At 32.9% G+C, this 27,273-nt stretch overlaps 1 protein-coding gene across 2 annotated transcripts; it reads left to right on the top strand.

Moving 5' to 3' along the window:
- LOC113111775 (rho GTPase-activating protein 45-like) lies at positions 1 to 26,820 on the top strand. Of its 2 annotated transcripts, none has more exons than XM_026276852.1 (23): positions 1 to 237; positions 2,690 to 3,068; positions 7,962 to 8,108; positions 8,416 to 8,500; positions 10,377 to 10,449; positions 11,714 to 11,789; positions 13,092 to 13,223; positions 13,353 to 13,414; positions 13,841 to 13,951; positions 15,290 to 15,370; positions 15,448 to 15,627; positions 16,145 to 16,282; positions 17,675 to 17,865; positions 17,950 to 18,077; positions 18,184 to 18,285; positions 18,364 to 18,462; positions 19,195 to 19,358; positions 19,451 to 19,639; positions 20,527 to 20,664; positions 20,734 to 20,957; positions 24,619 to 24,838; positions 24,918 to 24,963; positions 25,810 to 26,820. In XM_026276852.1, exons 1-23 carry the CDS (start codon positions 157 to 159, stop codon positions 26,037 to 26,039), a joined length of 3,276 nt encoding a protein of 1,091 aa, XP_026132637.1. In that variant the 5' UTR covers positions 1 to 156; the 3' UTR covers positions 26,040 to 26,820. The 2 variants fall into 2 exon arrangements, with proteins under 2 accessions (XP_026132637.1, XP_026132647.1); XM_026276862.1 differs by having other exon boundaries at positions 2,705 to 3,068.
- Positions 26,821 to 27,273: the final 453 nt, after the last annotated feature.

Here is a 27,273-nt window from a genome sequence, read left to right on the forward strand (position 1 = left end):
GCGACCCCGCGGCAGGGCGCGGCCCCGAGTAACTGAACTGTCATGATGGGGAAGTAACTGTTAGTCGCAAGAGTCTGAGGAGACATTTTCACAACTATTTGTCTCATTACTAAAGTTTTGCGGTGCGAGTTTTGAACAAGAGCAAAAGGCGTGAACATGTTTTCTCGTAAGAAGAAAGAACCGACGAATAAAACACCTTCAGCCTCCAAAAAGAGCAACTCTGCGCAAAACCCTTCGGTAAGACCTGCAGTACTTAAAATAATGGGTTTTATTTGGTTTAGAGTAAGATTCTACTAACTGTAAACGTGTTTAAAAGAGAAAACATGTTCGATCTCCCAGGAAACGCACGCGTTTACAATATTTGCTTTATTTTAAACGGTTAACAAATGGGTTCAAATTCATCCTATAGTTTTCCTCAAGTAAAGTTAGTTCACGACAGAATTTAATTTAACAGAGTAAAAGTAACGTTACTCTTCTTTATAGATAGTGGACATGTGTGGGAAGTACGAGTCGTTGTAGAGAACTGGTTTGTTCGGATGATTCGATTCAGTGAACCGGATCACAACAGTCGAGCGGTTTATTACTGCGAATCAGTTCGACTGAATCATTTAATAGAGTCGGTTCAGTTGTCCGCCAATTGGTATTGAAGTGTAGTTGTTTAATGTTGCATATCGTTGATCAACATTGCTGTAAAACTGTCACTGCTGAACAATGCCTGGCGAAGAACACTTAAGAAGTACGTCTTGCTCTTTGTTTCGCAAACAATTATACCAGAAATGAACTGAGAGGAAGTCATGCAAGAGTCATATCAGAACAAGCAGCAGTTCCAGATGGAAACAAGAATAGAATTAAACCCAGAAGGGCTTCACTTTTGCTGTTAAAGCATGATGCAGTTCCCTGATCTGAAGAACCTGTAATTACTTTATTGAATCTTCACCATATAATCATATGGTTGAACTCAAGAAACCTAACCAAATTAATTCTGTCATTTTCTCACCTTCAAACTTGCATTGTTTACTTTTTCTTCTGTGCAGAACAATAGTAGTAATTCTGAATAATGTTCACTTTGATCGTCAGTGAATAGTGACTCATTTTAAACATTTACTTTTATATTTCACCGACGAAAGAAATAACATTTATTTTTTAAGAGTGTGATAAAACTAGATATGAAACTGAAAGAGCTTTTTTGTATAATTTATATATATTTATTATTGCAGGGTTTTTTGTTGTTAATTAAAACTATAACCTTGAAAAATATATTTTAAATAAAATATTTTTTAAAAACTATTTCAGCTGGATTAATTTAGTTTAATGATGTACTAAAATAACTAAAGTTAAATCTAAAATAAAACTAATAAAAGCTATAACTATTAAAAATGACAAAAAAACACAACGAAATTACAAAAACATAAAAATTTTATATTAAAAAATTATTAATTAAATATATAGTATTAATTCAATTTTAAAGCCTATTCAAAAGTATAATAGTATATTAAGGATACTTAAATTAAAATGTATTTGTATTATTATTACATTATTAGTATAATTTATATATATTTATTGCAGCGGGTTTTGTAGTTAATTAAGACTAAATCCATGAAAAATATATTTTAAATAAAATATTTAAAAAAAAAACAATTTCAGCTGGATTCATTTAGTTTAATGATGTACTAAAATAACTCAAATCTACAATAAAACTAATAAAAGCTATAACTATTAAAAATGACAAAATAAAACAAATTTACTAAAACATTCAAATTAAATACTAAAACATTATTAATCAAATATATAGTATTAATTCAATTTTAAGGCCTATTCAAAATAATAGTATCTTAAGGATACTAAAATAACACTTATTATTATTATTATTATTGTATAATTTATATATATTTATTGGAGCTGGTTTTTTAATTAATTAAAACTAAAACCATGAAAAATGTATTTTAAATCATGGATAAAAATAAGAAAAATCTATTTCAGCTGGAATTCATTTAGTTTAAAGATGTAATAAATTAACTAAAATAAAATATAAAATAAAACTAATAAAAGCTATAACTATTAAAAATGACCCCCCAAAAAAACACTATGAAATTACAAAAACATTAAAATTAAATATTAAAACATTATTAATTAAATATATAGTATTAATTCAATGTTAAAGCCTATTCAAAACTATAATAGTTTCATAAGGATTTTTTTTGTGTGTGTGTATAATTTATATATATTTATTGCAGCGGGTTTTGTAGTTAATTAAAACTAAATCCATGAAAAATATATTTAAAATAAAATATACAAAAAAAAATATTTCAGCTGGATTCATTTAGTTTAATGATGTACTAAAAAAAAAAAAAAAAAAGCTATAACTATTAAAAATGAAAAAAAAAAAAACTAAATTACAAATAAAATTAATTATATTTATATTTATTAAATATATAGTATTAATACAATTTTAAAGACTATTCAAAACTATAATAGTATTTTAAGGATACTAAAATATTACTGTTTTTTGTTCTGCTAGTCTTATATATAATTCCGAATGGATTTGAGTTTGTAGATCTGTCTCCTTTTTCAATCACCTTTGCACTTTATTCATAACCCTAATTCATATGGAGCATTAACCCTGTTCATAATATTCATCTGTATAATAATCAGCCGCCATCCCTCTCTTTCCGTCCCACGTTAAACCCAGTTGTCCATCCTTCAGGAACACTTTCCCAATGACACTATCGATGGCTCCTGCACGCTGGCTCCTCCTGATCCGGGCCCTTTATCCTGCCCGGGAACACCGGCGCCCCACTCCAAGCTAACGGTGTGCAGTTCTCCAGGCGGCACGCTGAAGCGGCCCTCGGGTCTCAGCCGTCACGCCAGCGCCGCCGGCTTCGCCTTCCAGACGTCAGGGACCTGGGGCTTCCATAGGGGCTATGTGCGGAGCGCTCTCTCCTACGGACACGCTGCGGACTGCACGGAAACATCGGTCATCGAGGTGGAGGACATTCCCTCGCTGCTAAGAGACGTCGCTCGCTTCGCAGAGGCCGTGGAGAAACTAAAAGACATGGTTCTGGGAGAAGGTAAGAGATTTCTGCGTTGTTTTGGTTTGAAAAGTGATTTTTGAGTTGATTAAAATAGCTTTGGATGGTTGCTTTTTGTGTGTTTTGTAAAAGAAGTCCCAAATAATGAAAGGCCAATTATTAAATTGAATATTCATATTTCATTGCAGACAATATTTACTCAAAATGCAAATAAAATATTTAATATTTAAATGAATACAAATTAAACATAATGTTTTTAATAAATGTTGTAAATGTGAAGATAATTTAATGTACACAATATTTGCAATAAAAATATTTAAAATAATATTTAGTCAAACTGCAATAAAAAATGGAAATATTTTAGTAAAAAGTAAATATTTTTGTAATATCCAAAAAATATGTTTTTACATAATATTAACTCAAATTACAAATAAATGTTAATATTTAAAAAAATAAACATTTGTGTAATATTATTAAATATTGTGTAAAATAATTTATATGTACAACATATTTACTCCAATTGCAAATGCAATTATTGAAATATTTAAATTTTAAATAAACGAAAAATGTACTAATACTTTTTTCTGTAATATTGGTAAATATAGTGTAATAATTTTTTTAACGATATTTCCTTAAACTGCATTTGAAAATATTGAGATATATTTAATATTTAAATAAATAAAGAATAATTATAATACTTGTGTAAAAGAATTTAATGTGTGCAATGTTTACTAAAATTGTAAAAAAAAAAAAAAAAAGATTTAAATAAAAATAAAATAGAATTATTTTGTAATAGTAATCATAATTTTAAATAATTTATAAACAATATTTAATATTTAAATAACAGTTGAACATAATCTTTTAAATATTAAAAATGGAACACTGAGAGTTTATTAAATTTCCCGTCAGAAGAATTCTTTGTTACGTAGATAATTGAGCTGTTTCTTCACTCCTGTGTTCATTGTTTTGTGATTTGAATGCATTTCTGTGTATGTTTTTGTAGAAGGAGTGAGACAATCAAGGCCATGTGTTTTATTAATTAATTAAAACTAGGATTAAGTGTCATATCAGATGCAACTGGCACGAAGTCTTCAGATTCCTCGTGAGTCTTTTACAGGAGTATTCATTTGAAACGGATGATTTTTCACTGGGTTTTCACGATGAAAGAGAAGAAGGAAGAGGATTCAGTTTGAGATTACACACGTCTGCTGGGCTTCACCCCTCAAGCTTCCCTTAAAAGTGTTTCTTTCTTCCAGAGAGACGCCTGCTGAGCACTTTTTCTCATGATGCTGCTGCTCACCTCGTGCAGAACTGTGGTGATGTGGTATTACAGTGAGGCTTTTGCTATTCCACTTTTAAGCTTCATGTACGCTCACTTTGTAAAAACGTGATCAGATATAGGACGTGCACAAGTTTAAGAAGCTGAGATGCTTTGAATGATGTTTGAGATAGTAAACATGCAAATCAGCATCATAACAGTAGTCTGTTTCTAGCCTCGGGTTGAGTAACAGACGGAAATTGAAGTCTTGTACTTCCTGGACTTATCCCCTTGACTTCAGACGATGATGTCCAGCTCTTGCATGTCTGCTGGACTAAATGCAATGCACCTTGTCTGTGTTTTTCCAGCGCAGAGAGCAGGACAGAGATGAATCACATCAGCACTGTCTGCTTAAGAAAGAGCAGAAGTCATCTGAGTCACCTCAGACCTCGTGGACTTCCTTAAAGTGTCACTTTTTCATCAGCTCTACTTCCTGTTAACATCTGCCCTGTTTGTAGAGTTGCAATAGTTATGTTTCCAATGTCATCTCAAGACAAAAACTGCAATGTTTAAGATGAATCACTAAAATTACTAACCGGAAATAAAAACTGAATCTAAAATAACAAATTAATTCATAATATTAAAGATAAAATTACAAGCACGTAAAAAATCGCGAGAAAAATTATTAAAGATCAAATTACAAGCATATAAAAAATAGTGAGAAAAAAAATATAAAAATGTTTTTATTAATGGAAAATGTGAAAAACATAAATTCAGAATACTAATATAATTATTATAGTATGTAAATAATACTAAAGTAACACTGTTTAAAAACACATTTTTGGTTAATGGTCACATGACAAACAGGTAAATAAATTGAAACTGAAATGAAAATTAAACCTTAAAAAAAATATTTAAAAAATACCAAAATCGCATAACAAAAAAAAAAAAAAAAAAACTATAAATAAAAAGAAAATGTAAAATATTAAATTAAAGGCTAATTCAAAATATAATTGAAAACAATAGTATATAAATAATATTAATATAAGACTGTTTAACCTCACATTTGTGTGTTCACGGGAATACTAATCCTAAAAACAAAATTAAATTGTAATTAAAAATTGGACATAAAAATAAAAGCTTATTTAAAATACTAATAAAAGCACATAATTACACTGTTTATGAATAAAGCTGTATGTTCACGTTTCTCTGACGTTGTTTAATGGTCAAAATCATGTTTTATTGTGATTGTTTGATTTTTAATGATTTAGTTAATTATAGCTTGACATCGACTCACGAACCCCAGATTAGAAAACACAACGAAAATTTAGTGCATTAAAATATTGCGATTTTTCCTCAGGAATTTAATAATTGAAATAAACAGAGCGTAACAGATGAGCGATAGCATCTTCTCCTGTTTGTCTTTAAGTTTAAACACCGATGGCTTGCATCACTCTTGCTGTTTTGCAACCTCCCAGAACGCTCCGGCATCACGGCATGGAGTAAACAGCGCTTGTGTTCGCTTCACAACATGTGAACTTCTCTGGGTTACACACACATGTGTGTGTGTGGAGTTCATCACACTTCTTCAGAAGTGGAGCTTCTCTAAAAGCCACAGAAAGCGATTCATTCACAGCTCACCACCACAAACGACTGTAGCCTGCAGGTCTGTACAGGCCTTCACCGTTTCTCCTTACATAAGAGACTTTTAATCACCCTCAAGTTGATGCCTGCAAGAAGTTAGGGCTTTTTTGGGAAGATGGCATGATGTTTGTCTTCGTCATGACCTGCACACTCATTTGAGAAGAGCCAGACAGTGACGTGTCAGATTCAGATGGACAGTTTGAGTAATGTGCTTGAGGGAAGTGTGTTCACATGCGTGCATCAACATGTCCATGCATAAAACATTCCCCTCGATATCTCCTGTGAAACACCAGGGACTTGCATCGCTATAACTATTACTTTTTTGCGAATCACCAAGAAAGCTCAGGGAGTTTTGCACGCTCATTGAAATGAAATAGTCTGAGTCAAAGAGGAACGACTGTTTGAAATGTCTCACTCTTGTGCCTCGCTTTGCATTTTGTGCATTTTTAAGGACACCCACATTCTGAGCATGCATTTAGACAAGGAGACCCATGCATGTAGTGCACAATAACAGCTTTCATTGTCAACGCCTGCTCTTTTCCCCAACCGTTATGGGATAACGCCAGGTTTTCTTTGTTCGCGGCTGCTGACGCTGATTTAGGAAAATATGAAGCAGCACAACTGTTTTCAACACTGATAATAATCAGAAATGTTTCTTGGGCAGCAAATCAGCATATTAGAATGATTTCTGAAGATCATGTGACACTGAAGACTGGAGGAATGATGCTGGAATGTAATCAATTAGATTTTAACCCTCATTATGCATTTGGGTCCATTTTGACCCGTAAGAGATACATAAATGTTTCTAAAAACTGCAGCTTTTAGGAAGGGAATGCAACTTCATGAGTCCTCAAAAAACCTAAAAGTATACTTTATATCTTTTTTCTTTCAGATTCTTTTACGGTTGTCAGTCATCATCTGAAAGCTAAATAAAAAATATTTTTTTTCACTGCAGCGTGAAATAACTATTTTTTTAAATCTGATAGTGAAAGTTTATGCAAGTAAAATATATTTTTTTTTTAGAACGCTTACTGTTTTTGATCAGTCATGAGTTATTAAATCAAATTAATTTCATTCAATTCCATTCCATTGAATACTGATACTTTTCAGAATATATATATATATTTTTTAGATTACATACAATTATATATTCATTTTCAGATTTCTTTCTTTTGCATTTATTTTAATAAAAACACAGAAAAACAATAAAATTATGAAATATTATTGCAATTTAAAAAAAGCTATTTCTATTTTTATATACTTTCAAAAATAATTTATTTCTGTGATGCTCCGCTGTATTTTCAGCATCATTCCTCCAGTCTTCAGTGTCATTCATCATTCTAATACACTGATTTATTAACTATGTTAAAAACAGCTGCTTCATATTTATTTATTTATTTATTTATTTTTCTGAATCTGTGATACTTTTATTAGCATTTTTTGAACTTCCAAAGATTTCAGATTTTTTTTAATTAATCAAAAAAGGGGTGAATGCAGTAAAAACATGGAAACATTCAAAACTTTAAAAAGTTGATGGTCAGATACAAAATGATTATTTTTCAAAGTTTCAATACAAACCGCGGCAGCTACTGGTTCATCTAGATCTCTGATTTATGCATTAATTTTTTTTATTTGTAAACAATAGTTTTGAGTCTAAAAGTGTAACATGTATCATGGCTCTGAACATGGCATCTGTTAAACCTGATGAACTCATGGCCATAATATCACACACTTACTATCAGTGCATGTGTGCAAGTTCCCTTTTGTGGTATTGAGCAGAAAGAAGTGCATTGTGGGATTGGGTGGGTAGGAAGTGGACAAATAACCGTCATGTTTTGGTGAAAATAAGAGGCAGAACTACTTCCTAACATGTGGCAATATAGTGTTAGAGCTGTTAGGAGTGATTTACAGTGGCTACACATAGTACCTGGACACTAAATACACAGTTCAAACGATCTGAATACCATTGCATGTTATAAAAAGTTTGAAAAAGCAAACATGAATCCTGATGTTTTCTGGTGTCTCCGCAGTGAAAGAGGAGCCACGCAGCCGGCCGGCCGTGCACGAGTGTTTGGGGGAGGTTCTGCGTGTTTTGCGGCAGGTTATCAGCACATATCCTCTACTGAACACTGTGGAGACGCTCACTGCTGCAGGAACTCTTATCTCAAAGGTCAAAGGTCAGTCCAACTGCCATGTTAAACCCTTCTTTTTAAACTCATGTCAGTGGTTTCTCCTCCTCAAACTCTCACACACAACCTGATCGCAAATAATTCAGCGAAGCCACATCAGATACGAGCAGTTACCACACAACTAACATCTGATCTTATGAAGGAAAAACACGTTTAGTGTGCAAACATGATCGACTGAAATACAGGTGTTTCCACTTTGGCGTTTAAACGTGATGTCACTTCTAGTTTTATTTGTTATCAAAGCAGAAGCTTGTGTTTGTGACGGTGAAGTTGTTCTCTTCTCCGTGTTTGTCAGGGTTCAGTTATGAAGGCACCAGTGACGCTCAGAAGAAAGACTTTGAGAAGGCCATTGAAACCATTGCTGTGGCCTTCAGCAGCAAGTAAGAGCTAACGCAATGCAACTTTATTTAATTGTATGTGTGTGTGTGTATATATATATATATATATATATATATATATATATATATATATATATATATATTTCCTTTAAAACATTTTATTTATTATTTATTTGTTTATTTATTTATTTTTACTCTTTCATGACATTTTCACCTCTTTAAAATGTAGGGATGCACCGATATTAACATTTAAAAACGATATTATTCCTTTAAAACCATTTATTTATTTGTTTATTTATTTATTTTTACTCTTTCGTGACATTTTCACCTCTTTAAAATGTAGGGATGCACCGATATTAACATTTAAAAACGATATTATTCCTTTAAAACCATTTATTTATTTGTTTATTTATTTATTTTTACTCTTTCGTGACATTTTCATCTCTTTAAAATGTAGTGATGCACCGATATTAACATTTAAAAACGATATTATTCCTTTAAAACCATTTATTTATTTGTTTATTTATTTATTTTTACTCTTTCGTGACATTTTCACCTCTTTAAAATGTAGGGATGCACCGATATTAACATTTAAAAACTATATTATTCCTTTAAAACCATTTATTTATTTGTTTATTTATTTATTTTTACTCTTTCATGACATTTTCACCTCTTTAAAATGTAGGGATGCACCGATATTAACATTTAAAACCGAAATTATTCCTTTAAAACCATTTATTTATTTGTTTATTTATTTTATTTTTACTCTTTCATGACATTTTCACCTCTTTAAAATGTAGGGATGCACCGATATTAACATTTAAAAACGATATTATTCCTTTAAAACCATTTATTTATTTGTTTATTTATTTATTTTTACTCTTTCATGACATTTTCACCTCTTTAAAATGTAGGGATGCACCGATATTAACATTTAAAACCGATATTATTCCTTTAAAACCATTTATTTATTTGTTTATTTATTTATTTTGACTCTTTCATGACATATTCACCTCTTTAAAATGTAGGGATGCACCGATATTAACATTTAAAACAGATATTATTCCTTTAAAACCATTTATTTATTTGTTTATTTATTTATTTTTACTCTTTCATGACATATTCACCTCTTTAAAATGTAGGGATGCGCCAATATTAACATTTAAAACAGATATTATTCCTTTAAAACCATTTATTTATTTGTTTATTTATTTATTTTTACTCTTTCATGACATTTTCACCTCTTTAAAATGTAAGGATGCACCGATATTAACATTTTGCCCGATACCGATAACCGATAATTCTTTAAATTTGAAAGCCGATAACCGATATATTGACTGATAAATGTAAATCAAAATAATAAATCTAAATCTAAAATAATGCTTAATGCATTATGCAAACAAGTCATTGTACAACATTACATACATGTAAAGAATCAAAATGAATGTGCCACGGACAAATAAAATAAATATTACATTATTCTAATTAAACCATATTGTTGGTGAAGATGAAACTAAAAGTGACAATTTTTTCTCTGCACATATTGCACTTAACTGCATTTTCCTTTTCAAAGTGATTCAAATATTATTTCAAGCAATTATAATTATAATGCATTATTTATCGGCCAAATTTTCATATCAGGTTGAAAACGATATCAGTAAAAATTAACATTTATCGTCCGATACCGATATGATGGTCGATATATTGTGCATCCCTATTAAAATGTGAAATTTATGCTGCTCTGCTACCAATCATAACATTGTCTTGTGTCAGATTTTATCTAAGAAAGATTACAGAAGAGAGAGAAGAACAAAAACTCTTTAATATCGCAGATGTTTTTCTGTCCAAAAGCTTGAACAAAGATGATTTCTCATGCTCCAGTAATGAGAGAGATCTCAACAGTTTCTCTCTCTGTCAGTGTTTCAGAGTTGTTGATGGGAGAGATCGACAGCACTACTCTTCTGTCCCTGCCGCTGACAGAAAAGAGCCGGGTGAGTGTGTGTGTGTGTGTGTGTGTGTGCGGATGTTGCTGGAAGCGTGTGTGTGGGTCGCTTCCTGCGTTGTCTTGCAAGCATATTGTTTCCTCCACACCTCTACACAAACTCGACAGAGTCCCGAGTCTTCAAGAAACACTCCTTAGAATGCCACTGATGACAAATTATTAATTTTAATGTCCAGAAGAGACACTCAAATCATTTCCCAGAAACAACTAGAGGTCTCACTTCCTTCAATAAAATGCAGTTTTACACTGGACAGTGTTTGTCATGCTACTTTGAATCTGCAGTTTACCAGACTCATTATTTACAGTAGTTCACTTTTAGTCAAGAAACCTTTTTTAAAGAAGGACTGCACTACAAACTGCAAGATACTTAAAGGGGCAGCGCTATTTTAATAATATAACTCCTTGGTTATATAATAAATTCATTGTAGGTGCAAAAACAATGAGGGCTATTGAGTAAATAGACAATTAGATAAACAGATTAAAAAAAAATATTGCAAGAAAATGTTATATAAAATATATAAATTTAAAAGATTGTTTATAATTATTTATTCATAGCTTGTAAAAAATTATATTGTTAAATTATTGTAGACAATTTATTGAAATATTGTTATTAGTTAGCCTTCGATTCTGCATTGATATAAATTGATACATACAAAATAAACATCTGATTAATAAATATTAACTAGAAATAAACAGCAGCATTTAACCAACTTTTAAATCTTTATAATAAATATTAAACAAATGATTTATTTTAAAATTGAATATAATATTAATAAATTTAAATAAATGCAACCAAAATAAAACAAAGGAAAAAAAGATATATATATATTTTTTTATTTTTTTACCTGCATGTCATGTGACCATTAACCAAAAAAATCATGAACATGAAAAAATAATTAAATAATTGAAAATTTAACATTTCTGGATGATTCCTATTTTTTATCATTTCAAATAGAAAATATTTTAGCCCAAAGGTATTCGGGTGACAAAAGAGTTGCATGTGATTTTCCAGTGTTGTGTGTGATGGCGAGAGTGTGTTCAGTACTTTCCTCCGCTGTAAGGTGAAGTAATTCTACTAATGGAAGTGCTGAATCTACCCCACAGCCCTGAGAAAAGGAAGTGATATATACACTACTGCATCTCACCACATGTACCTGACTCTAACCTCAGCCTCAAAATCAGCATCATATCAGAATGCACATTATTACCCAAAATGTAAAAACTAGCTCTGCCTCTTTCCTGTGTGTGTTTAGTCGATGGAGGACCTGTACAGAATGTCATCGGGTCAGGGTCCTGAAGGAGGAGGAAAATATTACCACCAGGACTGCAGTGAGTGCATCACTGTTTTATTCTCTTTAGTAATGCATAGAATTGCAGACCATCTACTATTTTTGACTGTATGTGGTATGCATAGTGTGCACCGTATGCACAATATATTATATATATATTCTATCATGTGCTGTAGCACACTGCAAAAGATACTAGATCCCACGATGCAATGCACTCGGCTTGATCTTTCATCTCCAGTGTAATGAATGAACCGGAAGTCGTATCAACTGTGATTTTTAACAGAGTTGAGAACTTGACTCATTATTTGATCACATGTAAAACACGTAAACAATAAAAAAAAAAAGATGCTAGAAAATCATGATAAAAACATGCTAGCTACTTGCTAGTAACTTGGTAATCATGTTAGTGACATGCTAATCACTTGCTTATCATGCTAGGAACATTCTAGTCACTTGCTAATTATAATAATGACATGCTAGTATCATGCTAGCAACATGCTAGTAACTTGGTAATCATGCTAGTATATGCTAGTCACTTGCTAATCATGCCAGGAACATGCTAGTCACTTGCTAATCATGCTAGTGACATGCTAGTCACTTGCTAATCATGCTAGATAAATGCTAGTAACATGCTAATCATGCTAGAAACATGCTAGCAACATGCTAGTCACTTGTTGATCATGCTAACGAAATAGTAGTCACTAGCTAATTATAATAATGACATGCTAGCAACATGCTAGTAACTTGGTAATCATGCTAGCAATATGCTAGTCACTTGCTAATCATGCTAGGAACATGCTAGTCACTTGCTAATCATGCTAGTGACATGCTAGTCACTTGCTAATCATGCTAGATAAATGCTAGTAACATGCTAATCAAGCTAGAAACATGCTAGCGACATGCTAGTTACTTGCTAATCATGCTAACGAAATGGTAGTCCCTTTTTAATAATGCTAGGAAAATGCTAGTAACACGCTAAACATGCTAGAAACATGTTAGTGACATGCTTGTAACTTGCCATCAAACTTAAATCTTTTTAAACTTTTCAAACTTTTCAAACTTTTTCAAACTCACTAGTCAGGCAACAACTGCTTAAAACTTTCAGGCTAGGCTTTCTCAAGCCAACCTAAATTTTGTCTTAACTAACTTTTTTGTCTAGTTGTTTTTGTCTCAAAATGTATATTTTATTTTAATAATATATATATATATATATATATATATATATATATATATATATATATAAAATGTTAAAATGTTAAATTATGTTATGTTAAAAATGTTAAAATGTTAATTATATTTTTCCATATATGGGATGGTAATTGTTTAACGTGTGTGTCAGCAGTGAGTGCACAGGAAGTGGATATTCTCCTGCAGCGCAGTGAAGGCGGCGTGGACTCGGCTCTGAATTACGCCAAATCCATCGCTAAATACATGAAGGACATCATCAACTACGTAGACAAGAGAATCGCTCTCGGTAATGCCATTTTCTTGACCTGTCTGGTGGTTTGTGAAATAAAGGGTTTCCAGTAACATACTCAGACCTGTTAATATCAATGCATTTCAAACCCACTCACCTGGACCTCTCTATTCTTCTCTTTCACAGAGAATGAGTTTTCTAAAGGTCTTCAGAGACTTTACCATTCATGCAAACAAAACATCATTCAGGTACAGCGTGTGCTTTCCTTGTGCTTGTTTGATTGTGTTTCTGTGGATTGCAATTACACATATCGTTATATGTCACCAAAACCATACAGATTCTGTCCTCAAGGTCAGAAACACCTTAAAGACACCATTAAAACATAACACTACTTGTGCAGTATATTTCAAGCATATGTAGCATACGAGTCATATAGACTATTTTTAAATTGTTAATTTTTGAACACTGTCAGCTCAAGTTACAATTTAGTTGAGTAAACATCACCTGTGTTCTGCAGAAAATGAAAAATCAGGGTTAGAATTTTTATTTTAACACAGAATTATCATTATGAACTATTCCTTTAAGTGATAGGGAATCTGTTTTTGATTTGTCACATGCTCACTGTACTTACAGTGAAGGAGATCACTCTTATCTTGTCTACATCTCTCTCTCAGGAACACATGCCGTTGCTGTCTATCTTCTCTCTAGCTCTCGAGCAGGACTCAGAGCAGAGCTGCGGTTTACAGCAAGCCACAAACAGCATCTACACACACTCATTTCTACAGGTACCCCACCTGAACCTGAGTCTGAACCTGAACACACATTACAGCAGGATGACAATGTAAAAATAGGCTAAAAAACATACCTAAAATCGTGAAAAAGATTCAAATATTTTTATAAACTATACATTTATTTTTATATAAATATTTTATTTTATATTCAATTTAATTTATAATAATTTAATTTTCATTTAAAATAAACGTTTCAATTTATTATAATATGTAATAAATGTTTTATTTTATATTTTCAATGTTAGAAATTAAATTTAAATAAAAAATATGAATGCAGAATTTTGGGATTTATAAGTAAATAAAATAAAATCATGAAAAAGATTAAAATATTTTTATAAACTATACATTTATTTTTATATAAATATTTTATTTTATATTCAATTTAATTTATAATAATTTAATTTGCATTTAAAATAAAGTTTCAATTTATTATAATATATAATAAATGTTTTATTTTATATTTTCAATGTTAGAAATTAAATTTAAATAAAAAATATGAATGCAGAATTTTGGGATTTATAAGTAAATAAAATAAAATCGTGAAAAAGATTAAAATATTTTTATAAACTATACATTTATTTTTATATAAATATTTTATTTTATATTCAATTTAATTTATAATAATTTAATTTGCATTTAAAATAAAGTTTCAATTTATTATAATATATAATAAATGTTTTATTTTATATTTTCAATGTTAGAAATTAAATTTAAATAAAAAATATGAATGCAGAATTTTGGGATTTCTAAGTAAATAAAATAAAATCGTGAAAAAGATTAAAATATTTTTATAAACTATACATTTATTTTTATATAAATATTTTATTTTATATTCAATTTAATTAATAATAATTTAATTTGCATTTAAAATAAAGTTTCAATTTATTATAATATATAATAAATGTTTTATTTTATATTTTCAATGTTAGAAATTCAATTTAAATAAAAAATATGAATGCATACTTTTTGGATTTGTAAGTAAATAAAATTTTTTTTTGAAAAAGATTAAAATATTTTTATAAACTAAATTTATTTTTATAGAAATATTGTATTTTATATTCAGTTTAATTTATAATTATTTAATTGTCATTTAAAATAAACGTTTCAATTTATTATAATAAATAATAAATGTTTTATTTTATATTTTCAATGTTAGAAATTCAATTTAAATAAAAAATATGAATGCATTATTTTTTGATTTATAAGTAAATAATTTAAAACATATTTTTATGTTTTATAATACAATAAATATTGTTACCCATTGTTACCAAAGTGGATCTAATAGTAAAAATAAATAAATAATGAGATTCTTCTTCTCTTTTTCTTGTTCAGCCCATGACGCAGCGCAGACAGGAACATGAGAAGAAGCGCAGAGACATTAAAGAGCAGTGGCAGAGGGCCAAGAGAAAACTGGTGCCTAAACCCTTCTAAATCAAAGATGCACGAGTTAAATATGTGCATTTAGAGATGAATGTGTTTGTGTTCATCAGGCGGATGCCGAGAGTAATCTCCGTAAGGCACGTCACTTGTACGAGAGCCGCTGTGAGGAGTACGAGAGAGCGCGGACAGTGGCCAATAAGGTTGAAGAAGAACACAGCGGAACAGGAAGTGGCTCAACCACTAAAGCTCTGGACAAGAAGAGACGACTTGAAGAGGAAGCACGCAACAAGGTCTGCCAGCTCAAACAGGAAATGATCGAACATGAGCTAATTTCACACGTTAATTCTGACTGTGCTTTTGCACTCACATGCAGGGAATACATTTTATTTTAGTTATTAATTTATTTATTTTTTATTGAAATTTATTCTTATCTCATTTATTTATTTTTGCATAAAGAAAATTGCATACATTTTTTGCCTAATTAAATTTTTAGGATCATAGGATTTTGAGATTATTTTCATGACAAAGACATTTTTATTGTAATGCCATAATGTAACCGTAACGAGAGTTTGAAAATAATTCAACGTCACAATGAAAATCTGAAATCTGACTTAAAATAGGGTTTATTTTTTCTGGCAAGATATCATTGCTCTTTTATTTTACTTCATTCTGGGGTGATTTTATAATATTGATGCAAAAATTCCAAGTTGCATGTACTTGCATGTACTGTTTTTAACGGCTTCGTTCTTCAATAACTGCTTAACAATCAAGCCGACTGATATAAGATGCATGTGTTTGTGTGCGCAGGCGGAGGAGGCCGAGGCGACGTATCGCACCTGCATCGCAGACGCCACGACACAGCAGCAGGAGCTGGAGGACATGAAGGTGAACGTGCTCAAACAGATCCAGGAACTCATCAGACAGACCGATCAGATCCTGAGAGCGGTGAGAGCCATTATACACACTACAGGGTGAAATATTATTGATATGATGTAAAAGAAAGGTTTTCTTTTTTAATTTGCATTAAAATCTAATTTATTCCTGTTGTTCAAAGCTGTATTTTCAGCATCATTCCTCCAGTCTTCAGTGTCACATGATCTTCAGAAATCATGAAAATATGATGATTTATTATCAGTGCTGGCAAACCGTTTTTGCTGCTTAATATTTTTTTGGAACCTGTGATTTTTTTTTTCAGGAATAAAAAGTTAAAAAGAAGAGCATTTATTTAAAATAGAAATATTTTCGAGCCATATACACTACCGTTCAAACGTTTGGGGTCAGTAATTTTTATTGATTTATGAAAGAAATTAAAACGTTTATTCAGCAGGGATGTGTTAAATTGATAAGAAGTGATAACAAAGATTTATACTGTTAGGAAATAGAAAATTTTTCATTAAAGAATCCTGAAAAAAGTATTGCAGTTTCCCAAAAAAACATTGATAATTCTAATAACAAATCAGCATATTAGAATGATTTCTGAAGGATCATGTCTCTCTTTAGATTGGAGTAATGGCTGATGGAAATTGAGCTTTGCATCACAGAAATAAATTATATTTGAAAGGATATTAAAATTGAAACTATTATTTTACATTGTAATAACATTTTGCAACATTACTGTTTTTTTCTGTATTTTTGATCAAATAAATGCAGCCTTGATGAGCAGAAGAGACTTCTTTAAAAAAGCATTACAAGTCTAACTGATCCCAAACTTGTCTATAAAGTGTCTATAGTTATTTACTTATTTTACAAAAAAAAAAATATAAGTTACCGTATTTTTCGGACTATAGGTCGCACCTGAGTATAAGTCGCATCAGTCCAAAAAAACGTCATGATGAGGAAAAAAACATATATAAGTCGCACTGGACTATAAGTTGCTTTTATTTAAAACCAAGAACCAAGAGAAAACATTACCGTCTCCAGCCACGAGAGGGCGCTCTATGTCTTCAGTGTAGACTACAGGAGAACTGAGCAGCATAGAGCGCCCTCTGGCGGCTGGAGACGGTAATGTTTTCTGTTAGTTCATTTCTCTTGGTTCAGGTCAAATTAATTTTGATAAATAAGTTGCACCTGACTATAAGTCGCAGGACCAGCCAAACAATGAAAAAAAGTGGGACCTAAAGTCCGGAAAATTCGGTGTGTATGTATGTGTATATATATATATATATATATTATATCATAATTTTTATTTTTATTTTTACCATAAAAAATGTTACAATTACTATTGCTTTCTGTTTAATTTTTAAATATTCCTATTTCATTTGTATCTTTTTTTTTTTTTTTGCATGTAGAATATTATGCTCTGGTTGTGTTTAATGCATCCTCTTGCTCTCCGTCCAGTGCACCATCTCGTACTATCAGACGATGCATGTGCAGACTGCAGCGCTCCCGGTGCATTTCCAGACGCTCTGTGAAAGCTGTAAACTGTACGATCCGGGTCAGCAGTACGCCTCATACGTCAAAAACCTGCAGCTGCGCACAGAGCTGCCCGTACAGTACCAGTTCGAGCCGTACTCCGCGTCCAGCCACCAGTAAGACCACATCCTGCATTGCATGTTTCATTGAAATCATTTGGAATCCAATGGAATATTGAAGTAACTTGGCGTTTTAATCAGGCACGTTCGGACCCGTAACAACAGTCTCTGTAATGACCAGCGGCAGAACAGCTCTGAAGCTTCGCGCGCTGCAGAGGAGGCGGGATTCGGAGAAGCGACGGTGGTTAAACAAAGACGAGGAGGTCAAGGTGAGTTTCACAGACAGTGGACACACAGGACACCTGCACAATTCATGCCGTCAATCTGGCTGCATGCAAATCTTTGTGGACTTGTGTGCTGTTTTGTTTCCCGCAGGTAGAGACCATCACCAAGCTCATAAGTCCTGGCCGTCCACCCTGAGTGACACTGACAGTGTCGGTCCGGGAAGTGGACTGGGATCCCCGACCTCCAGCACAGGTGAGGAACAATCCCAAACAGCCTGGTTTACAGTAATACATACGATAACTAGTTATAAACAATACCACTGTGTCTCAGGTGACATCTCAAAGCCTTCACGGCCAGTTTCTGCAGCCACCTTATCGTCCAATGAAGATTTAGAGGAGCGAGATGGTGCCATGACCCCGTTTGAACAAAGTGAGTGAACGATTACGCATCGGAGAAGCAGTTCACCCAAAGATAGTCTTTCCTTCAGGGAGATCTGAGATTAGGATGAGTTTGTGTCTTCATCAGGTTTGGAGAAATGTAGCATTGCATCAGTGTGTCATCAATGGATGCTCTGCAGTGAATGGGTGCCGTCAGAATGAGAGTCTGATAAAAACATCACAATAATCCACAGCACTCCAGTCCATCAGCTAACATCTGGAGAAGACAAAACCTGAAACAAATCCAGCATTAAAACGTTTTTAACTAAAATACATAGAGTCTATAATCCACTTCCTCCAGTGAAAAAGTGGCTTTTTGAATCAGGAAGTGTTAGTATGGATTATAAACTTGTATTTTAGTCCAAGGGATGATCTGAAGCTACGTCTTGATGCAGCTTTTGTCTTCTCCAGATGTTAGCTGATGGACTGGAGTGCTGTGGATTATTGTGATGCTTTTATCAGCTTTCATTGTGACGGCACCCATTCACTGCAGAGCATCCATTGATGAGACACTGATGCAATGCTACATTGAAGAAACAAACTCATCTACATCTTGAATGGCCTGAGGATTAATTTCAAGAGACTTAAGCCAAATGTTCACCAGTTTTTTAATCTCTCTGGTGTCTGTCTAGAAGAAACGGCTTTACAGAGATCTTATTTAGTAGATACAGTCCTGTGTAGAACATAGTGGTGATAAATGCTGAGTATGTCTGTTGTGTTTTAGGTATAAATGGGATTGAACCAGAAAGCGCGGCGCCCACTGGACCTTTCAGAAACGTGGGATTGTCCAAAGCCGCGAAAACCCATCGTCTGCGCAAACTGCGCACGCCGTCGAAGTGCAGGGAATGCGACAGCTACGTTTATTTCCAGGGAGCAGAATGTGAGGAGGTGGGATTCAACGCAGCAGATCTCTGATGTTCACGTTTGTTTATAGACTGCATTATAGAGTATGTCTAAGACGCTTTGTGTTTGTGTGTCAGTGTTTCCTGGCGTGTCATAAGAAGTGTCTGGAGTCTCTGGCCATCCAGTGCGGTCATAAGAAGCTCCAGGGCCGTCTGCAGCTCTTCGGCCGTGACTTCTCTCAGGTCCTGCAGGGCGACGTCGACGGCGTTCCCTTCATCATCAAGAAGTGCATCACCGAGATCGAGAGGAGAGCGCTCAAGATGAAGGTGCGAGAGGAAAGCTTCCAAAATAATCACCTTGTCCTGTTCCTGTATTTTCTCTGTTTTTCTGCCTTTGCCTCAATGTTTACATCTGATACATTCACTCATTTCCTCATTTGCATATTCATTCTGATTGGTCAGTTCACCTTTGCTCTTCTAGATGCCACACCTTTATGCTTTATATGCAGATTTATGCAGACTTTTTAACCCTGTAAGGTCTGACTTATGCAATAATAAGAGGAAGAAAGAATAGAACCTATAGATAAAACATAAAAAGTGTTTTTTTTTATTATTATATTCGATGCATCATGCTTTTATGGCTCGTATAGTCTGATATAGTGAGAATATAGAGGAAAAAAAACAGCACAATTTTATTCAATGACTAAAAAAATAGTCTAATAATTTAATAAAGTAATTTTTCAGTTTTTATTTCAAGGCCTGACTTATGCAATAATAAGAAAAAAATAGAAACTTTAGATAAAATATATATAAAACATTTTTTTTTCATATTATATTCAATGCATCATGCTTTTATGGCTCGTATAGTCTGATATATTGAGAATATAGAGGAAAAAACAGCTAAATTTTATTTAGTGACTCTAAAAAATAAAATGTGACATGAAATTCTGCTGCTTGTAATGTAAATCAGTGAGATCTTGATAACAGTGAATCAGATGCTGACATAAGAATGATCCAAACATATAATGCAATGCCATCCAGTGATGATGAACAAATAAACGTACAGTACCTCAAAACACCCTGATGATCAGATTTGAGACTGACGGAGAATCAAGTAAAGCTGAGCTGCTTCAGATGGTTTACGACAGGTTTAACATCATTTAGAGGCTTAAGTATACTTTATAGGGTTGATGCTTTACTTTGCATGTCTGCAGGGCATCTATCGTGTGAATGGAGTGAAGACGCGTGTGGAGAAGTTGTGCCAGGCGTTCGAGAACGGTAAAGAGCTGGTGGAGCTGTCTCAAGCGTCTCCAAAAGACATCAGTAACGTGCTGAAGCTGTACCTCAGACAGGTGAGTCAGCTGACAGAGAAACGTCCCTGTAATAAAGCTCCTGTGTCATCGTCTCCGTGTCCTCCTCAGCTCCCAGAGCCCATCATGCCCTTCCGTATCTATAACGAGCTGATGGGACTGGCCAAGGAAAGCCTGACCTCGGACGCCTCGGAGAAGAGCCCAGAGCTGGTGGATCGTGGGTCAGACACCGAGCCTGAAGTGCTGGTCTTAGTGGAGAAACTGCGAGAGCTGCTCAAGCGTCTGCCGCCTGCTAACATCACCACGCTCAAGTACATCATTCGACACCTGCGCAGGTGAGAACAGATTCAGAACATACAGCAGAAAGAGTCTGAAGGAAGGAGGTGTGTGACATTGAGAGATGTCAGTGCCATATTAAACTCTGTATATATATATATATATAGGTTTAAGGAAACCTAAGTTGCATATTAACTTCATAATAATAAAAAATTAATAAAACTCAGTTTCTCTGAGTTTCTTAGGCTTAAAGACTTAATATTTTTACAAGAAACCCACAGTGATATTAAAAATGAATCCGAGTTAAATTTGTGGTGCGAAGGAAAGTCATGGCACAAATGTTAGTGCAGGTGTAGCTGTTTTATTTGCAACTCATCTTAATTTTAACATTTTATCAGGAACAGAAATAGAGAGAGGACGTATTTTGATGGTGAAAGCAAAAGTTGAAAATCAGATATTCGTTTTTATAAATATTTATGCTCCAAATAAAGGGGCAGATAACATAATCATGTTTATAAAATTAGGAGAGTTTTTAAAAAGCTACACTTTAGATGGTATGTTAATCATTGGTGGGGATTGGAATTGTTCTCTTAATTTTCTTTTAGATAGGAATAATGAAGAACCACATCCTGTATCAGCTGCTGTTTTAAAAAGTTTTATAGTTCAGAATGATTTGGTAGATGTATGGAGAGACAGGAATAAAGAGGTGAAGCACTTTACATGGACCATAAGTGTAGCTAGACTGGACAGGTTTTATGTCAAGTGTGCCGAAATAATAGAATAATGGGGTGTGAAATTTTTCCATGTTATCTATCAGATCACAATTTTATCACAGTGAATATTGTTTTGAATCAAGCAAAATTGAAAAGTCCATATTGGAAATTTAATGCTGCATTGTTGAAAGAGAAAGAGTTTATTGAGAAATTTGAAATGTTTTGGAAGGAATAGGTATAATTTGATACAAAAATTTAAATAATTTGATACAATGGTGGGAAATAGGAAAGACACAAATAAAAATATTTTGTCAGCAGTATTCATGTTTTTCAACAAGAAAAATAAAACAGAACATTTCTGAAATAGAACAAGAGATTTTATACATTACACCTGGAATGATTCCGGAATCTAATGCATGTTCACATGTAACACAGTGTTCCTGTAGCTCAAGTGGTAGAGCATTGCACTAAAAAGCATTGTGGGTTCGATTCCCCGGGAACACATGATAGGTTAAAATGTATAGCCTGAATGACCTGTAAGTTGCTTTTGATAAAAGTGTCTGCTAAATGCATACATTTAATTTTAAAATTTAATTTAATTCATGTCCAGCTGGCATGTTGGGTGAAAAGAAACGAGATCTAGAAGAATTGTTGCAAGTGCGGGCAAAAGGTGCCCTGATAAGATCATGATTTATGTCTGTTCATGAGATCGATGCTCCCACTGCATATTTTTTTAATTTAGAAAAAATGAAATGTATTGTCTGACAAAACCCGATGCCAAGAGAAATGAGAAAGATTGCGGTGGACTTTTACTCAAACTTGTATAGAAAGGAAGAAACGGATCCTGAATGTGATTCACTTTCAGAGGCCTCTGTCAATTCTAACAACGCACTGTAAGCTAATAGCTAAAGTGTAGGCAAATAGGCTGAAAACTGTATTAGGAGCATAATACATCAAGATCAATCCTACTGCATACCAGAAAGATCCATATATGATAACCTTTATGATCAGGGATGTTTTAGATTACACTAAACTACATGAAGTGAATGTTGGTTTACTGTTCCTAGAGATATTGTTGTTGTTATTTACAGTATCTCTTTATATGAGAGCGTCTTCTGCTAAACTGAACTGGAGCAAAACCGAAGCTTTTTGGTGACTCTATTTTATGGCATAAATTAATTGTTTTGAATCCACCAGATGGATTTATTAAAGAAATTAATAAATAAAGATTTTTTTTTTTTTTTGGACACAATATCAAAGAAGGCATTTTATCTGGTATGCGTAAAATACTTAAATTTAAGAGCATTGCAAGATATTCCAGAGACCAAATGGACTAATTTACTTGAATCAGAGGCCTCTCCAAAATTGTCCTGATAAATGACAAGAAAGAGAAAAATACAGTTCAGTAGTGAAAATGATCCTTTGGACATGTTCAAAGCTCAGTGGTGGACAGTAACGGAGTAGCTTTACTTCGTTACTGTACTTAAGTACATTTTTCAAGTATCTGTACTTTACTGGAGTAGTTTTATTTTGAGTAACTTTTACTTTTACTTCACTACATTCCAAAGCATAAGATCGTACTTTTTACTTCACTACATTTCATAAAACATATCGTTACTCCCTATAATATATCACGTCCTTCGACACGGAGAAGCGGTGTCTGATTCATGAACGAACTGAGTCTTTTCAAAATAAACTTTAATCGGATCGCGAATCGCACCAAAAGATTCGTTTACGAATTAGAATGATCCGATTGCAGCTGTTCTGGAGTCGACCACTCACTGATTCAAATGAACCGTTTAGTGCGAGTCAGTAAGAACCGGGAGATCTTGTGAGCGCGCGTGCGTCTGATGTTGCTAAAAGTAAGTTATCAATGTCGAAATTTTGGATTAATTATTGTAACTGAAAATCATATTTAGGTCAAAATTGTCAGTTGTTTGGGAACTAAATCCGTTGTAAAGAGTGATCTGTTTAAGCCCACTGAAATGCTCGAGTGCAGACGATGCAGACAGATATCAGCGTATCTGTGTTTTAGGTAAAAAACAAAACAAAACATTAAACTGACACAGATTAAATAAAATAACTCATGCATGTTCAAATTCCCCACTGCCGTAATATTAACAGTTTTATTAAAATGCTATCATGTCCTATGTGACGTCTGTTTTTATATTGTTTATCAACAGTAACGTTATTTTATTTTATATTTTATATTAACGTTGTTTGGATTAACTAGACGAGTAGACAGACTTAAATGTTTATTCATAACCGTACTGAAAATAAGCAAATATTGTTAGCTGATGCTAACTGTCTAGCTAACAAGCTTGCTTGTGCTAACTTGAGGTAATTTTTATAAATAATGTCCAATTTTTTTTTTATTCAACCACACACACACACACACACACATATATATATGTAAAGATTACATCTGAAGACAGATGAACAAACATACACTTGATCAGAGGAAGAACAGCATGAGTTATTAAAAATGTATATATATTTTTTAGTCCTAATATTAATTCTTAATTCATGAATCTATGGATACATAATATTATTTTATAAATGTAAAATATAAAAATAATTTATTTATTTCTTTTCTTATATATAGGAATAATCACATATTTGAATACGTCTATGTAAACCCAATGAAGAGGGAGGATGTGATGTATTGCTGTAAAAGATGCTTTTTTTATTTATGTATTAAGGTGTTGATGTCTATAGATTGTAATTAAAGAGATGTTAAAAGTCAAAGTCTCTCTCTCTCTCTCTCCCTCCCTCTCTCCCTCCCTCCCTCCCTCTCTCTCTCTCTCTCCCTCCCTCCCTCCCTCTCTCTCTCTCTCTCTCTCTCCCTCCCTCCCTCCCTCTCTCTCTCTCTCTCTCTCTCTCTCTCTCCCTCCCTCCCTCCCTCCCTCCCTCTCTCTCTCTCCCTCCCTCCCTCCCTCTCTCTCCCTCCCTCCCTCCCTCTCTCTCCCTCTCTCCCTCTCTCTCTCTCTCTCTCTCTCTCTCTCAGAGTGTCCGAGTTGGAGCAGGATAATAAAATGAGCGCCAGTAATTTAGGGATCGTGTTCGGCCCGACCCTGATGAGACCCAAACCCACGGGAGCCACGGTGTCCCTGTCGTCTCTGGTGGATTACCCTCATCAGGCGCGCGTCGTAGAGGCTCTGATCGTCTTCTACCAGTACATCTTCATCTCGTCCTCTTCCTCCGTCAGCTCTCCAGGACAGAGCCAGGTCTGCACTGAGTTTATTCAGGAGAGTCAGTGATTGAGGACTGATGCAGTCTGTGATTGTAATGTGTTGCTTTGTTCAGGACTCTGAGACTCATGAAGAGCCAAACAGAGCAGATCTGGAATGTGGTAAGATACATATATATTAGAAATATTACAAATAGTAAATAATGTTTTTAAATATTAATTAAAATACTGTTATTATTAATTATACTGATTATGCTGATTTTAGGTTTGTTAATATATATACATTATATTTTATCTTTATAGAACGTACATTTGAATACAGGTTTATTTATTTAAATATCAACATTTAAATATAAATATAAAAAAAATAGTGGATGTGATGATTTGTAATATTTAAAATATTAATATTATAAAATAATTTGTGCTTTGTGAATTGTGTTGGGATATATATAAGAAATCTTATAATTATAATGGATACATATTTCAGCAATATTTTTATTTTAAATGTTATGTTTTTAAATGTGTTAAAAAATGTCTATTATTTTAAATATGATTGTTTTTTAGATGTTTCTGCTTTTTGCTCTGGTTTGTGAGATAAGAGGATATGTTTAATATTTTAAATATGTGATTATTCCTATATATTAGAAAAAAATAATGAATAATCTTAAATAATTTTTATATGTTTTTAAAAAAGTTAAAAAAATATTTAATATTTAAATTATTATTATGTTTTTTAGATGTTTTTTTTTTTTTTTTTTGCTCGGGTTTGTGAGATAAGAGGATATGTTTAACATTTTAAATATGTGATTATTCCTATATATTAGAAAAGAAATAAATTATTTTTATATTTTACATTTATAAAATAATATTTACATTTATAAAATATTATGTATCCATAGATTCATGAATTAAGAATTAATATTAAGACTAAAAAATATATATACATTTTTAATAACTCATGCTGTTCTTCCTCTGATCAAGTGTATGTTTGTTCATCTCGTTCTTCAGGTGGTTCTGTGGGTTCCTCTGGTTCTCAGGAGGACTCCGACTCAGACGTGGAGGATCTGAGCAGAGCGAGTCGCCCACAGCGCCCTCCTCTGGTGAGTCAGGAGAGTGAGACCAGCACAGAAGACGACCAGACGAGTCCCAGAGCGAGTCTGGACCTGAGCGCACTGGTCCCAGAGACCATCCCAGAGCAGACCCTCAGTGCAGAGCCACAGCAGCTCTCAGATCAGTAAGAGAGATGTTAAACAGGAGAACAAGTGTTATTCCAATATACAGTCATCTGAAAACTCAGATTCATATGAACTCAGGTGACCTCTCATGCCGTTTTTTCTAGAACCGCGCGCGATCAGTGTATCTTCACGTATTAGCTGATATGAACCCAATGCTTATATAATATCAGTCTCTTGAATCAAATGATATAAATGTGTAAGCTTTTGCTCTAGACTGTATAAGCCACCACATTAATAACCCAAAACTGGGAAACAATAATTACTTTCAGTCTTTCAGAAACAAACATTAAATATCTTGAACTCAGTGTGTTGTAGATAGAAAAAGTGCTTTGCTTAAAGTCTAATTTTTTATTGGGAAGTACATGTCTCTTTAGAAGCTTGTAATATTGTATTTTACGATATTTATTATAGTTTCATCTGTGCACTGGAGTTTTTCCTGGTTTATTGTTAAATAAGCATCGAATGGTGAGATGTTAAAGTGATCTAACGACAGCTGGACTGCTGGTCAGTGCTGGTTTTAATTCTTATGCATATTTCTCTCCCAAACGTTTGCAATAGTGTGTATATTTGAGGAGTAATGTTGTTCTGTCTCTCAATCCTGGGACTGTAGTTTCAGCTCAACCGTGTTAAATAAAGCTTTAACCGTTTGACTTGAGTGATTAATGCAGAGCACGGGCTGTTGACCAGACATTTGTGAGTCAATTCAAACCCTTTTGTATATTCTGGAACTGTATATAATCTTAGAAAACTTTTTTTATTTGCAATAAATCTAATTTCTACTATATTTGCGATGAGTAATTTAGTTTGTCAGCTTTTGTGCTTGGGTTTGACAGATCTGGAATATGGTGGATGATATATTAGAAATAATATAATCAGGATGAATCTTCATCATTTTTAATTGGAATGTGGTGATATAAAATAATAGCATTCTATGTTCAAATATTAATAAATATAAAATATTTACAAAACAGTAACGAAACCATTCATTAAACAAAAATGTACTTATTTTTTATTTTTGCCAAAAATAGGTTCAAGTTTTTTGGAAATTAAAGAAAACTAAATGCATATTTTCCGCTGGGTTTGACAGATCTGGAATATTTATCAGAAATAATATAATTAGAATTAATAAATATTTAAATAATATTTATATTTTATTATTTTAAATATCTTTGAATTGGAATGTGGTTATATATATAAAATAATATAATACAAAATGTTTCCAAATATTTAATAAATA

The sequence above is a fragment of the Carassius auratus genome, chromosome 2, assembly GCF_003368295.1.
Source record: "Carassius auratus strain Wakin chromosome 2, ASM336829v1, whole genome shotgun sequence".
Lineage (NCBI taxonomy): Eukaryota > Metazoa > Chordata > Actinopteri > Cypriniformes > Cyprinidae > Carassius > Carassius auratus.

Bases quoted from the DNA above. Each gene is read 5' to 3' on its own strand.
- LOC113111775 (XM_026276852.1), top strand. From the start codon at position 157: ATGTTTTCTCGTAAGAAGAAAGAACCGACGAATAAAACACCTTCAGCC. The intron at 13,224-13,352 runs GTAATGCCATTT...TCTCTTTCACAG, and splicing joins AGACAAGAGAATCGCTCTCG to AGAATGAGTTTTCTAAAGGT. The intron at 24,964-25,809 runs GTAAGATACATA...CTCGTTCTTCAG, and splicing joins CAGAGCAGATCTGGAATGTG to GTGGTTCTGTGGGTTCCTCT.